The sequence below is a fragment of the Vicia villosa genome, linkage group LG7, assembly GCF_029867415.1.
Source record: "Vicia villosa cultivar HV-30 ecotype Madison, WI linkage group LG7, Vvil1.0, whole genome shotgun sequence".
Taxonomy (NCBI): domain Eukaryota; kingdom Viridiplantae; phylum Streptophyta; class Magnoliopsida; order Fabales; family Fabaceae; genus Vicia; species Vicia villosa.
Window position 1 is genome coordinate 83,260,037 of NC_081186.1, and position 16,232 is coordinate 83,276,268.

The 16,232-nt window shown below is 34.8% G+C and overlaps 1 protein-coding gene across 1 annotated transcript; it reads right to left on the bottom strand.

Moving 5' to 3' along the window:
- Positions 1-1,017: 1,017 nt before the first annotated feature.
- On the bottom strand, positions 1,018-4,655 carry LOC131617626 (probable LRR receptor-like serine/threonine-protein kinase At3g47570). The gene is made up of 2 exons (XM_058888884.1): positions 1,970-4,655; positions 1,018-1,515 (listed from the first exon to the last, which is right to left on the bottom strand). Exons 1-2 carry the CDS (start codon positions 4,644-4,646, stop codon positions 1,160-1,162), a joined length of 3,033 nt encoding a protein of 1,010 aa, XP_058744867.1. The 5' UTR covers positions 4,647-4,655; the 3' UTR covers positions 1,018-1,159.
- Positions 4,656-16,232: the final 11,577 nt, after the last annotated feature.

Below are 16,232 nucleotides of genomic sequence, written 5' to 3' on the forward strand. Positions count from 1 at the left end.
CAATGACGCGAATTAAATGTAACCACAAGACCAGCTTTCACAGTCTCCTAAATACCACAATCCATCCCCTCAATAAGGATTCTCATCTTCTCTTTCCATAAACTATACTCTTCTCCATTAAAGAATAAGGGTTTATTTAGTTAATCACCTGAAATCATTTCCTTCCTCTAGGGACAATTAATCTTTAATAGGAGTTAAGCTCTGATGCCGCTTGTTGAACACGTGATTTCAAACATAGAAGGGGGAGGGGGTGAACATTGGTATCAAAATTCATAATTGATTTTAAATGATTATTACTTAAAACGGAAAATTTTGTTAGTATGGAAGAAAAGCAAATATAAGCTGCGTAAATAAATAATAGTAAGAAAAAAAATAAATAAATGGAAAGAGTTAAGAGAGATTGCACCATAATTTATCGAGGTTCAAATGATCTCTTGACCAATTCCTCCTAAAAAATTTCTTATTAAGTGTTTCACTAAAATAATATTTTTGAACTTTTACTAGTTTATGCCAAGAACCTTCTTACGAGCGACTAGGGATAATAGATTATTTAAGCTCAAAATAGAAAGTTTTGATTTATCGTGGGTAGCTCTAATCGATGATTGGTTTTACAAAAATGATAATTAATTAACCCTAATAAAATAATCGGTTATACAACATAAAAATGCTTCTAATTGATCATATGCCATCCCTAATCCATTATCTTAGCGTATAGAACTTTTTTTCTGCTGATTTTTTAAAACAAGAGAGGTTTAAAAAAGGTTTGTAAAGTAATTTTATACCGACAACCAATAAACGACGTATATCCAATCATGTCATATTTACATTTTAAAAATACTTTAATGATTTAACAATTTATCATATTCTTATTTTTATTGGACGAGAATTGTGCATATCCATTGCACACATAAAATTATGTTATTAGTTTTTCTCCAACCAAAATTACCATACAATCCCTGGCTTGGCTAACAGCATTTCCAAAAACTTTCCTACAAACACACGTTGAGCAAAATAAACTGCAAGCATAAACTCTTATCCTATTACATATATAGATATTGAAGTAGTACAAAATAACACAATAAAAAACACAGATTGGGAAAACAAGACATGCAAATCAACTAGGATGACACCATTTTTTTAATCATAGTAGAAATAAAATCTAGCTGGACAACTTCTGTTTAATTCCTAGCAACTTCAGTATGACATGTTTTATGAGCATTCTCTGAGTAGGAGATTCTTCAGAACATGCAACTCCTATTTTAGCAAACATCACTAAACACTCCTCTATGTTGTTTTCTACAATCCATGTCTGATCTTCAATAAATGGCATAACCAAACGTGAATCTACTATGTCAAGAATTCCTTCAAGAATTTTCATCTTACATAGTTTGTGTAGACAAAGATTTCCATAAAACATATTATCTGTTGGTCTCTTTCCAGTAAGCATTTCCAACAACAAAATTCCATAGCTGTAGATATCTCCCTCTGGTGTTACCGGACCACCTGCTCCATACTCTTTTCAAACAACAATAAAAACATTAGAAAAATAAATAAATAAAAGAGTATAAATAATATAACATTGATTCTAAAGAGGCTTGACACGGTCATTCATCATGTATCTCACCAAATTAGATCGTAATTCTTAAATTAATGGTATGACATATGATAGATTTCTATGAAATAACAGTGTACAATTATTTTACTCTGTCATTGCATAACCATTAAATTCATGAAACAATTGTCATAAACTATGCTAAAAATATTGTATGTCACAGGGAAATAAAGAAATGACATCGAATTAGTATAGTTTGTAAATAACAACATTGCTAAATAAAGACAAATGGTTAACAAGATCAATGCCTTTTTCTTTATAGCTACAAGGTAATTAGTAGGTGCTAGCCATTCACAAATAGATGCAAAACATTATGAATGATATATAGTAACAAGCAAGGGATATAAAGAAGTTTACCAGGAGGAACATATCCTATGGTTCCTTTAATGGTTGATGAGTCAACTTGATCTTTACTTGAAAGTCCTGTGGATCCATGAATGAGCCTAGCTATCCCAAAGTCTCCCAAGTGAGCTACAATATCTTCATCAAGAAGAACATTGTTTGGTTTGATATCACAATGAATTACAACTTGCTCTTCATCATGGTGAAGATAGTCCAATGCATGAGCTATATCAAGAGCAATATCTACCATCTGCGTTAGGTTGAGACTATGATTTTCAGACCCTTCATTATTATGCAACAAATTTTCTAGACTCCCATTAGGCATGAACTCAAAAACAATAGCCTTGAAATCTTCACCCTTGCAATCAACACTTGAACAACAAGTTAGGATCTTCACAAGATTCCGGTGTTTCATCTTTCCTAAAGCATTGCATTCTGCCACGAAACTCTTTGCTGCCCCGCGTGTTTCAAGATTCAACACCTTTACAGCAATAGGTCTTTCAAAGTTGAGAAGAGATCCTTTGTAAACAGATCCAAAACTTCCTGTCCCTACCAAATTGGCTGAAGAAAATCCATTGGTTGCTTCATGTAACTCTCCGTAAGTAACTCTTAGTGGCCTGTTTTGAAGAGATGGTGAAGAAGGTAACTTTTTGGACTTTCTGGTGAGAAAATGGACAATTATTAAAGCTATGAAAGAGATCAAAATCCCACCAAATACACTTATGATGATAATTTTCTTTTTTATAGATCTTTTGTGTTTCTTGGAAGGTATCTCCAAACATGGTGGAAGCTTCAATTGAGATATCCCACCACAAAGGTTCTTATTTCCAATTACTGAAATTCCTGATGCATTGCTAAAGACACCTCTTATGGGAACTTCGCCATAAAGATTGTTGAAAGACAAGTTCAATATAATCAAAAACTTCAGATTTTCTAGTTCAAAAGGGATTGTGCTTGAAAAATTGTTGTGAGAAATGTCTATGAATTCTAAGGACTTTAAAGATCCCAAGAACGAAGGTATTTCTCCATGGAAAAAGTTTCCCCCTAAAAAGAGATCTGTTAATGTCAAACAAGAAGTGAGATCCTTGGGAATTTCACCAGTGAACTTATTTGAGTGTAGATCCAATAGTGAAAGATGATCCAAGTTACCAAACTCTAAAGGAATGGGACCAGTGAATGAGTTGGAGCACAAGTATAAAAATATTAAATTCTTTAGATAGCCAAATATTTGATTGGGTATATCTCCACTCAGTTTGTTATCGCAAATACTTAATTTTTGCATTTGGGTGCAATATCTAAGGGTTAATGGAATCTGTCCTTCTAATTTGTTATGAGATAGATATAACTCAGATAATACAGTAAGATTGCCAATACTCATAGGAATATTGCCAGATAATTTGTTATCTTGCAAGACCAATCTTATTAGATTTTTAAGACTTCCAATTGAATCTGGAATTGTTCCCTCAAACAAATTATTTCCAAGGCTTAAGTAAGTTAACCCGGTAAGTTGTCCAATTCTCTGAGGTATCACTCCAGATATTTGATTAACTTGCATACTAAGCCGAGTAAGATGGGTGGAAAAGTTTCCTATAAGACTCGGCAATTCACCACCAAAATTATTAATGTGAAAAGAGAATGCTGACAGTTCAGTACAGTTGGATAATGAAGAAAGAAAGTCCAAATCTTTAGTCCTTCCACTTCCAAAATTATTACTCTCGATATTTAAATATTCAAGTTTATTTAATCGACCCAAAGTAAGAGGTACTGACCCATTAAAATAATTCCCTCCTATATCAAATATTTGCAAATCAGTGAGGTTAGATATTGAAGTGGGAAAATTCCCGATTATATAGTTGTCTACTACATGGAATTCTACAAGATAGGGAAAAATATGACCTAAATTTGATGGAAGACTACCATATAACTCATTTCCTCCAAGATCAAAACATTGAATATTTGATAGGTTGTAAAGAGAAGGAGGGATTTCACCTGACAAATTACTATTTAAAGCTAAAGCCAGATATTTCAAACTTGACAACTTACCTAAAGAATAAGGTATGGTTCCTTCCAAATAATTTTCTAAAAGAGATAGATATTGGAGTGATGAAACATTTTGTAGGGAAGATGAAATTGTACCAACTAGATGGTTGTTCTCAAGAATCAAGGCAGTAAGTTGCTTCATTGATCCAAACCATGTGGGAACTCTTCCTGTGAACCGATTTTCCAACAACTCCAATACTTTGATATTTGTGCAGTTTGTAAGCTCTTTTGGAATCTCTCCTTGAAGTTTGTTATTTCTTAAGTTAAGTAATTGCAAGCGCTTCAAACGACCAATCTGAGCTGGAATTTCACCATGCAAAGCGAGGTTTTGAAGTTTGAGTCTTCTGAGAAATGTGAGATTTCCTAAGGATGGACCAAGAGTACCACCCCAAGTTTGATTCTCCAAATGCAAGACAGATACTCTCATGTGACGGCGGCCACATGTGACACCCTCCCAATCACAGAAATGCAAAGAATGATTCCATGATGGTAGAGAATCCGGCACGCCATTTGTAAGTTTTTCCTTCAAAGCTAGCAAAGCAAGCTTATCCGTCTGTGAGCTTAAAGAGAGTGCAAATGTTGTGGTTGAGTTCATGTAATAAACCAACACTTGGGTAGCAAAGCAGAGAAGAAACATCATACAAATCCTCATTTTGCTATTGGGAAGTATGTATTGTGTTATACACCAGCTTTGAGAGATCATCAGTATATAAAGAGAAATATGTATGACTGTAATTAAGTTTCACAGTTTATTTTGATAAAGAACGTCAGTAATTAAGTAATTCATATGAACAAACCGCAACGACCATAATCGGTAAACCTTGGATATTGTGCAACACGTAATAAAAGCCGTGTGAGTCCCACCTTTCACATGTTAATCATATTAAGTCCTTTGTTTGACCTCCTCGTGATGAAGCATTTCATAGTCCTTTAGCTATGTTTTCAATGGCAATCCAATTTCTAATGGAAAAGTTGGAGAGAAAAAATTCCCTATATTGAAGCTGTCGAGAACTGAATAAAATGCAAGCAGATGATATTTTCAATTAGCTCATCATTCAATGTCTTTGGTTGACAGCATCTTTTCCCTTTTTTAAATTTTATTTCAAAGTCATGCAAGGAAAATACAAGTAAAATATTCTTAGTACATTCCGCTTATTTTTCATGCAAGATGTATGTTTGAAAACAAATTCTGGCTTGGCTTGATGCCTTTTTCATTATCTTTTTCTCTATAAATAGTAAATAATACAGCCTCAATAATTACATAATTACCACTACTAGTTACAAATATCTTGATTTGAATTATAATTATATATAATTATTAATTTTCTAAGTTATACAAAATATAATAGGAAACTATTAATATCAGATTTCTTTATTGACATCCCCTTTTAAATTGATGCGGCTTGTCAAGCAGCATCAATTTGCTAACGAGAAATTGATGTTGAGGACGAGGAAAAGCCTTGGTGAATATATCAGCAAGCTGGAGTTTTGAGGTGACATGCGGATGAGATATAGTGTGATTCTCAAAGGCTTCCCGAATAAAATGACAATCCACCTCGATATGCTTAGTTCGTTTGTGAAAAACAGGATTGGCAACAATTTGAATAGCACTAGTATGGTCAGCATAGAGAGGGGTTGTTGTTTGCTGAGAGAAATCAAGCTCAACTAGAAGACCATGAAGCCAAATAATTTTTGAACAGGCTGTTGACATAGCTCGATATTCAGATTCAATGGAGGACTTGGAGACTCGTGCTTATTTTTACTTTTCCAAGAAGTTAAAGCAGAACCAAGAAACATGCACCAACCGATGACAGATCGTCGAGTATTAGGACAAGCTTCCCAATCAGCATCTCTATAGCCAACCAAATCAAGGGATGATCCAATAGGAAAGAAGAGGCCACAGTGAGAGCTACCTTTCAAGTAACAAATGATGCGCCGAACAACAGCCAAATGAAGGTGTCGAGGAGTGTGCATAAATTGACTGACCTGTTGGACTACAAATGAGATGTCGGGGGCAAGTAATTGTTAGATAATTAAGACTCCCCACTAGTTGACAATATAAAATTGGACTAGGCAAAAGATCACCTTCATCACGATGATATTTGATGTTAACCTCAAGAGGAGTATCCACGAGAGCAGCAGATTGGAGCCCCTCCAAGGAGATCAAATTTGTAGTATACCATGAAGAAAAATACCATTGGAATCAGAATGAACCTCAAAACCCAAGAAATAATGCAGGCAGCCAAGATCTTTCATCTGAAATGAGGCTTGAAGTTGTTGTTTAAGTTGTATGACCACTTGATCAGAATCAATAATGACCGTGTCATCAACATAAATAAGAAGAAGCACAGTTCTAGTAGTCGTGCGATGGATGAATAATGAGGAGTCATATTAACTTTGAGTAAAAGAAAATCCAAGAAGAGTATATCGAAATTTTTTCATACCATGCCTGAGGAGCTTGTCGCAAACCATATAAAGAGCGTTTAAGCTTGCAAACACATGGAAAGGATGAAAATAGACCCTTAGGAGAAGTCATGTAAATATTTTATTCAAGGTCCCCATGAAGAAAAGCATTCTTCACATCCATTTGATGAAGGGACTAGCCTGCAAAAGCAACAATAGAAAGCATTGTTCTAATGGTAGTCATCTTGGCTACAAGAGCAAATGTTTCTTATTCGTGTTTGTTCCCCAAAGCGACCAAGCGAGCCTTGTATTGATTGAGAGAACCATCAGAATTCAACTTCACAGAATACACCCATTTGCAACCTATGGGTTTCACACTAGGTGGACAAGAGAAAATGTCCTAAGTAAAATTATCTTGAAGTGGGGAAGAATAGAAACATCACAGAATTAGGGGAAAGATACGGGGAAAAATTGATGATCAAAGAAACATCATAACACAAGAATCCTTTTTGATTAAGAATATATCCCATAAATGTACCTTTGACAAATTGTGCCCCAAGCTTATGACGTCCACGAGGCGGTAAGTGAACAAAACATATACAACCGAAAGTGTGAAGGTCATGATAATTGGGATGAGTGTTTAAAATACGAAAGAAAGGTGTATCAAAATCTAGAACCTGAGATAGAAGACGGTTGATCAAGAAAACAACAGTGGACAAAAGTCCAACCCAAAATTTTGATGGAACAGAGGCTTGAAGCAGTAATGTTCTCGTGACATCAAGCAAGTGCTGATTTTTGCGTTCAACAATGCCATTTTGTTGACGTGTATAAGGACAAGAGCTTTGAGAAATAGTTCCTTTTTATTGGAAAGAGTTGATCACACAATACCCGTGCGCAAGGAACATAAAGAGTTGATCAACTACCGTTGCAGTTGTTGCTACTGCTATGAGGGTTTTTTTTCTTTAAAACTAACAAGACCAGAGAACTAAGAGGAAAAAAAATCACTGGTCAGAAATCAAGAGCTATTGATACTATGTCAAAAAAAATTCAGGCTTGATGCCTCTTTTATCATCTTTTCCTTTATAAATAGTACAACCTCAATAATTACATAATTATCACTACTAATTACAAATATCTTGATTTGAATTATAATTATATACAATTACTAATTTCCTAAGTTATACAAAATATGATAGCAAAATAATAATATCAGATTTCCTTATTGACAGTATGTAATCCTAATACTCTTTTTTTATTGAAGACGTGCTATGGTAACTTTCCTAATCACAATTTTTTGCATCTTTTTTGTACGATTTGGATGATTTGATGTTGACTATGCTTCATAATTCGACTTTTTTATAGTGAAGCAACGATACATTGATCGTCCATAAGTTTCAAAAAAGTGATCGATAAATTTCATATGAGATATGAATAATTCAGATGCAACTAGGACATATTTGATATGCCTTTTATTTCATCGATTCAATTAGTGTGATGACTGTATTTCATATGAATGGTCAATGTTCATTCTGCTTCGAAATCCGATGTTTGTATGGTGAAGAAATAACATTTAGATCATTCAGATTGAATAATTGATCATTACAGTTTCGATAGTATGAATGTGTTGCATTAGATTTTATGACGATACAAGAGTTGTATTGTCGAGAGATATAAGATTTGGATTTGTAACGAAACAAGAGTTGTGCATCAGATTTGCAAAATTTTATGATAATAATAATAATAATTGTTATTATTATTATTATAAGTTTTATTTGTTTTATAATATATTAGTAATATTTATTATTATATTTAGAATGAATATGAAATGTTACAACAATAGCGGTTTCGGAAAAGCATATACTATATATGCTTGAATGAAAATCTGAAGTGAAGGTACCTTAAAAAATGTAAGTTCGACGATAATAAAGCAAAAAAAAAAGCTCGAAAATACAAGCTTTGAAGCTTTAAATGGGTGTCAATGGCTACTCCTAGAAAACACTCTTAGAGAAGAGGGAAAGACTCAAAGGAAACAGGGGAAACATAGTCTAAAAGATTGCGAAAAGTTTCTCCATGTTTTCTATTCTTATATATAGCTGAAGCCAATAAGGTGAATCATATTGAAAGTAATAGGCAAGTGTGTATTAATGGTTAGATTTCATCTTGGGAACACAACCCAACTTAAGTAGACTTAATTGCACATTGAGCAGCGTCACACCACTCTCTACATTTTCAGGTCACACGTCAAGAGAAAAACGGTGAAACATCTTAATGATGGAACTACATTTAATGCTCACTTTCTCTATTACGCTTTTGAAAATCCAAAGTAGTGCATGCCACTCGATGCTTGGACAATCATTCTTGAAGGGAGGCCACATCTGCTAAAATAATTCCTATGTATCCAGAATGCCCGACGAGTCTTGAGGGCAACTGTTCCTATCGGCCAAATGCCCAACAAGATAAGGCCCACTTATTATGCCCGCTCCATTCAGTATAATCTTTAAATACATTATCAAAGGGTTTTCAGGTACACAATCTCTAATTTCCACTCTCACTATGACTATCTTAAATCCTAAACTGACTTGAGTGTTGAAAGTGCTAACCATGCAAGTACCTCCATTTGATCCGTCATATTAAAGATCAACAACGTCAATTCAAGATTAATGTCTCTGATTCAAGAGGCACCGTGATCGCAACCTCCAATCCAAGGTGTCATATCACTAAATCTCTTAGGAGCTATAAAAGAAGCACGGTCACTTGAAGGTTTGTGCTAAGGAGCTGAAACTTCAAGGTCGAGTTATCACTGTTAAATGTGAGTCAAAGTGTAATACATCCGTCAAAGAATTCAGCCTAGCATGAGTGAATCAAGCACAATGATGTGAGGTTGCATTTCGCCAGAGGGGTAATCGAGCATGGAGAAGTCCGAGTGCTGAAGGTTTTGACAGATACAAATGCTGCTGATATGATCACGAAGACATTGCCAAGTTGTAAGTTTTTCTACTGTATGTAGTTGATAAAGCTGTAAGAAGAAAGCTAGTTTATTTCCTTGATGTTATAGAGTTGATTCCAAGATGTAGATTTGTGAGATATTGGATCGAACTCTAGTATGGTTGAAGGGTAGCTTCTTGGTTCGATAATTCGACATGATCTTAGCATGTCATCAAAGTCTGATCACATGTAGTTGAAGTATGCTCAAGTATGTAGTAGTTGAAATGCTAGGATTGTAAGCATGTCAAATTTGGTCTGTTTTTTAAGCCCAATTGTTTAAGTTATGTTGTTCCCTAAATTAGCTTGTGTAATGAGTCTGTTTGTAAATGTCCATTAGTTTAGTGTATTAGTTTTATTATAAATAGCATACTAGTCTATCATCATTGCACACTGCAAATCCTAATTAGGGTGAGAGAGGTTATTTGTTATTTTGTAACACTTGTAATCTTTTTTCAAAGAGAAAGTAAAGAATAGCAGTTTATAACCAATTTCTAGGGTTATTCGCAGGCCGGTTTGGATTGAATTTGCAAATTTTGGCGATAAAGCCCAACTCGAACCGAACCGAAAAGTAACGGGTTGGTTTGAGTTGGATTGATCGGGTAGAAAAAAATGAAAAAATATTTTAAAAAATTAATTATTTACCAAATTAAGTTTTCATAATAATACAAAAAATATAGTATTAATAGTGTTCAATTGTAAATATTAGACTAGCAATTTTTTTTCAAATAGATTCAAAAATATTTAACTAGGAAAATATCTAACATAAAGGTTTTTGAATTTATAACTAGTCACTTGAGTTAGTATGATAATGAATGTGTTTCATATGTCTATGCTCAGTTACCACACTACACTAACAATTTTCTAATAACAAATTAAAATATCATAACTTGTCCACATACGACATTTTACTTTTTCCTTCTCGAAGTTGAATGCTTGGTAGTAACTTTTATGATAATTAATTATGGTTGGTTTAGGTAGGACTTGCGGGTAGTAAATTGAAAATCTGATGCCTGAACCAATTGTCATTGGATTTCATTGTATTGGTTCGGTTCTTGCCCGAATTGAAAAAATATCTAACCCAAACACTATGGATTGGTTCAAATTTTGGTTTGGTTTGGATTTACCCGAAACAATGAACACCCCTACCAATTTCATTGTGTTCTTTTTGCTTCCCTCTTTCCTACTCTTGTGGGTTTCTTGCCAAGAAAAAACTATTATACTTTGTGCTTGGCATCGATTTCACAACAACATGAACAACAACAACAATAAGAACAACAACAACAACAAGAAAAAAAATCATTAAATATTAAAGCTCAACCGCAACAATAACAACAACAAAAATAGAATCAATAAACTCGTTAAGTATTAAATCTCAACAACGACAACAACATTAAATATTTTACCTGACAAAACAACATATAACATTGCTAACTTGAATTCACGTGTTCCTTGTTTCATTCAAGTTGAAGAAGAGATAATGAAGTTCTGAAATTTGTTAATGAAAGAAATGATGTTTTTAGAGTCTCGTAAATGAAAGATGACGTTGGGAGGTAGAAGACCAAATTTGTCTAACTTTGTCTAGGAAAAAAAGATGAACAAAGAGCGTTATATACAATGGAAAAACAAAACTGAGTGATTTTTCACCACGGTTAGAAGTTTCAACCGTGGTAAAAAGTGGCTTAAAATAAATAAAAATAAAATTGTAGGTGTTATGATTCCAACTCATGACTATGAGTGACTTTTCACCACAGTTGAAAGTTTCAACCTTAGTAAAAAGTGGCTTAAAATAAATAAAAACAAAACTGTAGGTGTTAGGATTCAAGCTCATAACCCCACGTCACTTTTCACTACGGTTGAAAGTTCCAAGCAATATGAAAAGTGGTTTAAAAACAAAAATAAAAGGAAATCGACTAATTGTACCGATTCTATCACGGTAGATACTTTGGCCGAGATAAAATGGCATTACAAAAATTAATTTTTGTAGTAGTGAACGCGAAATATAAAAAGGAAGTTCCATCTTCTTTGTTTTGTCTCATTTCTCTACTACTATGCTATTGGAGTATCCCTTATACTCTATTTTATTGAATTTGCCTATTAAAAAAACAATTATATCCTCATCATCTACAAAGGAAGTTGTAATACCGAGTAAAGGGAAAATGATAATCCTTGTGCTTGGTTGAATATTGGAATGGAAACTCCTGCAGCCACAAATTATATCGACCCTAATCAACTAAAAAAAATTAAAACTTAGCTTCAATTAAGATTATTGTATAACATCATGATCTAGTGACAAAAAATATATGTTTATCCAAGTGGCCTATGAATGGGGTGTCTATAAGAGAAACAATTGTGTCTGAAGCAACAACAAATGCATAAGTTCAAGTGCAGTATATGAGATATTCTTATAAAACCTACTTAAAGCACCATATAATTCAAGAGCGCCAGAAAACACAACAAATAGACCCAGACACTAGACATATGGCTTGATGAGACACAATTTAGAAATGCTTTCGACCACCACCAGTACATTTTGCAACAAGGTCAATAAATCAGTAATAGTAACTTAGTAAGATAGAAATTATATACCAACATATTGAAATCATCCTAAAGAGCGGCAATCTCGTTTTGATAGTAATCCATACTAGACTAGCTTTTGAATTGCTTCACCATTTTGGTTGCATCAGTCAGATCCTTGTTCTTAACACTGAGGCTTTAATCATTTTTTTCCATAAGTAACTCTTGTATTAAAAGAGAGTACTAGGGGAACTCAACCCTTACAAGAGATATCAGGAAAACCTGAAAACCAACAAAAAACCAACCAAACTAAAGACTCACATACACAAGGACGGGTTTTTGAACCACTCATAGAAATTACTTCTAATTCTATCTTTGGCTTCTATAGCAAGCCACCACCAAGAGTACCAAAGGATTGAGTAGAATAGTTCATCGCAATAAAAACCGCGTTATTGAAAATGATATTATTTCTAACCTTTCAAATGCACCACCATATAGTCACCCAAATAGCTGCAGCCCTTTTACATTGAATCTTCCCCGACAATGTGGTAACCCCCACATGAATTTGGCTACAACAGTCGGCTTCCTAGTGCGAGTCTATATCCAGCCATTGCTTAATACTAGCCCACAGGTTTTGGATCTTAGGACAGAAAATAAAGATGTGAGGTGGGTCTTCACAATGCAGTTCACAGAAAACACACAAAGCCTCATTATTATTCACAATAATTCCGTGACGAACCAACTGATTCCTCGTCAGAAGCCTGTCCAGAATTACTCGCCAGCAGAAAATTTTTAGCTTCGAAGGTACCTGTGACGCCTAAATAAGCTCCAGCCCCTGTTTAATGCCCATGTCCAGCCCCCACCTTCTTGGTCTTGCTGTAACAAATTATAACCTGAGCGAACCGTATAACAGTTTGGCACGTCAAAAGGCCAAACAATTACATCTTCACTGTTTGAACTCAAACAACATCCGCAAGCATAGTATGCAAGTCTGCCACCTCTACGGTCGCCTGCTGTCCAATAAGAAAATTATAAAATTTAAACAGAATAAAACATATCCCAAAAGAAACATATATGTAGATTCTTATAAATAGTTCACATGAATAAATCATATCCCAAGAGATAATTAGTTAGTGTTTTTTAATAGGCAATTGATATATAATCGGAGTATAAGGGATACTCCAACCAAATACAAAACGGAAAACTTTCACTACTCAAAACAAATGAGCGGTAGAATATTCCACACGTGAAAGTTACAATTAGCCGCTAACTTATAACTAGAATAAATCCATTTCCAAGAAATAAAGACTACCTCCAACATACATTTGGTAAAGCTAAACGAGTCATTTTTAAAAATGACACCGTTACGCCTATTCGAAATACTCCAAACCGTTGCTAGCCAAATTAGGCATTATCCTTCATGTGGAGTCTGAACGTTCCTTCTAATGTAAAGATGTTTGGATGGAGATATTTGCTCAATAGACTCCCTACAAGAGATCAGTTATGGAAAAGAGGAATTCTGGTGAATGACAGGGAGAAATGTTGTGTGTTCTGTTTTTTGGAAGATGAGAACACTAGTCACCTCTTCGACTCGTTTTTAATAACAAGAAGAATTTGGGAAAAGGTAGAATATTGGATCGGAGGAGGCAGGAATATTACGGCGGAAGAATTGAGGTTGTATTTATATCACAATCCTAAAATTAAGGACTAAGATGAAAGATTAACAGTCAGGGTAATTTGGCTTGCGGTGATTTAGAATATTTGGTCGATGAGGAATGCGACAATGTTTAATGGTAATATTTTCAATTTCGATGATTGTATTACGTCGATCATTTTTGTATTTTAGAAATGGTTAGGTCTGTTAACATTTCCTTTGTTTGCTATAATTTTCATGTATGGAATACCTTGCCTCTTAGATATATCCAGAGGTGAGGTAGAGGGTTTTTTTTTTTGAATAATCAAGAATCAATAAAAGGAAGAACAAAGGGTTCTCCAATCCTTTTTACAAAGCCTCCCAAAATAAAGAGAAAATACCAACCAATTCTAGCTACGATAGGAACAATAAAGGCTCCTTAATAAAGTCGTAAAAGCTATAATTGGACTTAGGATTTTCTCCCAAAAAAGACCACTTCCAAGCAAGAATCTTTACATTCCAAACCGTGTTATCAACACTCCATCCGTCATTTCGGAAACAAATACCGTTCCGAATTAACCAAATGGACCACGTGGTTGCCATCCAAATAAGCCCTCACTTTCCTCTCCTAACTTTGTTGTCTTTACAAAAACTATACCAATCCAAAAAATTTGCAAAACAATCCTCCTCCTTTCCTACCGGTTTACCTACCCACATCGCAATGTCTTTCCAAACTAGGTCCACCACTTTACAATTAAAGAAGGAGTGATTTCTACTTTCCAACTCCGCCTCGCAAAAAGAACAACTTAAAGAGTTTAAAGGAAAAGGAATACCTCTAATCTTCAAGAGATCTTTAGTCGGCAATCTATTAACAAAAAGTCTCCACCCAAAAATCCTTATCTTAGAAGGAACCACCATCTTCCAAATCATGGCCACCAAGTCTTCATTTTTATTATACGGACCAAACGGAGTGCGGATAGAAGCATAAAAATTATAACAAGAAGCTACCGAAAACTCACCACTTTTAGTCCCTTTCCAACCAACTTTGTCCTCCTTGTCCGGTGAACTAGCGAACACCGGTAATATGGAGCGGAGAGAAGAAATTGATAGGAGAATTTCGGGAGACAAAAAACAAGATTTTATGCCAAAATCTCCCCAACACCAAACACCGTTATGCCACCCTCCCATAGCTCCCACCGAAACCTTTTTAAAACAAGTTAACGAGAAAAGATCCGGATAATCATACCTTAGAATAAAACCATCCAACCAACGAGCTTCCCAAAAAGGAATAGAAAAACCGTTGCCCATCTCGAACTTGCAAAGGTCCGCCACCGGATCACTACGAGTCGACTTACCGATGTTGGTTAAGTCCTTCCACCACATCGATTTAGAAAGAGAAGAAATGGCTTTAGATTCCCCACAAAAGACCTCCGATGATATATCTCCATACCGAGCTCTTAAAACCTCGCACCACAAATTATCATCTCCTTTGAGAATTCTCCACCTCCATTTGTTAAGAAGCGCAAGATTGAAGTCCAACACATTCTTAATACCCAAATCTCCCCTATCTTTGGAAAAGCACACCTTTTGCCAACTCACCCAATGAATCTTTTTCCTCTCCTCCATTCCACCCCACAAAAAATTACCTTGAAGTTGCGAGAACTCCTTGGCCACTTTCTTAGGCATCTTGTAAAAAGACATTGTGAAAATAGATAAAGAACAAAGAATAGAATTCAAGAGAGTTAACCTTCCTCCCATGTTCAAAAAACGGGTCTTCCAACCGGATAAGCGATTCTTCATTTTAATGAGGATAGGTTCCCAAGCGGAAGCCTTTCTTGGATTGGCACCAATGATAATGCCAAGGAATTTGAAAGAGTTATCTTCCAACCTACAAGAGAGGACATGCGCCGCCGCTTCCAAAAAGTACGGATTAATGTTGATTCCAATCAATTTGCTCTTGTGATAATTTATACCAAGACCCGATACTTCTTCAAAAGCCTTCAAAACCGCCTTAATAGCCCAAACGTGTTTCCAATTCCCTTCCCCAACCAACAAAGTGTCGTCCGCGAATTGAAGAATATCCACCACACATCTACCGTTAACTTTGAAACCACTAAATTCCCCAAGCTCCATAGACTTCCTAACCAACGCCGACAACGCTTCCGTTACCAAAACAAAAAGAAAAGGTGAAAGAGGATCACCTTGCCGCAAACCTTTCTCCACCACAAATTCATCGGTCGGACTACCATTCACCAACACGGACATATGACTTTGAAAGATCAATAGTTCCATCCATCTAACCCACCTCGCTTCAAAACCCATCTTAATTAACATAGTTCTCAAGAAAAACCAATTTACCTTATCGTAAGCTTTTTCAAAGTCCACCTTAAAAAGAAGAGGGTTTGTTTTACTGCTTGTAATTATTCCTGTGGATTTTATTGAAATAATTAATTATTAAAAAAAAAGTTAGTTAGATAACTTATACAACAAATTAAATTGCATGTGTATTAAGGTTGTGAAGATCTCATACATAATCATCTTCTTAATTCAATATAGAATATTCCACTTATTAATGAATCATAACTCTTGCCTTTAATCAATTTCAACTTGGAAAGTAAAGTATTTTAAGTCAAAAGAAAAACATTTTCCTTCTTCTTTCTTATACTGGTAACATCAAATTGTTCCAACAAACTTCATTTTTTA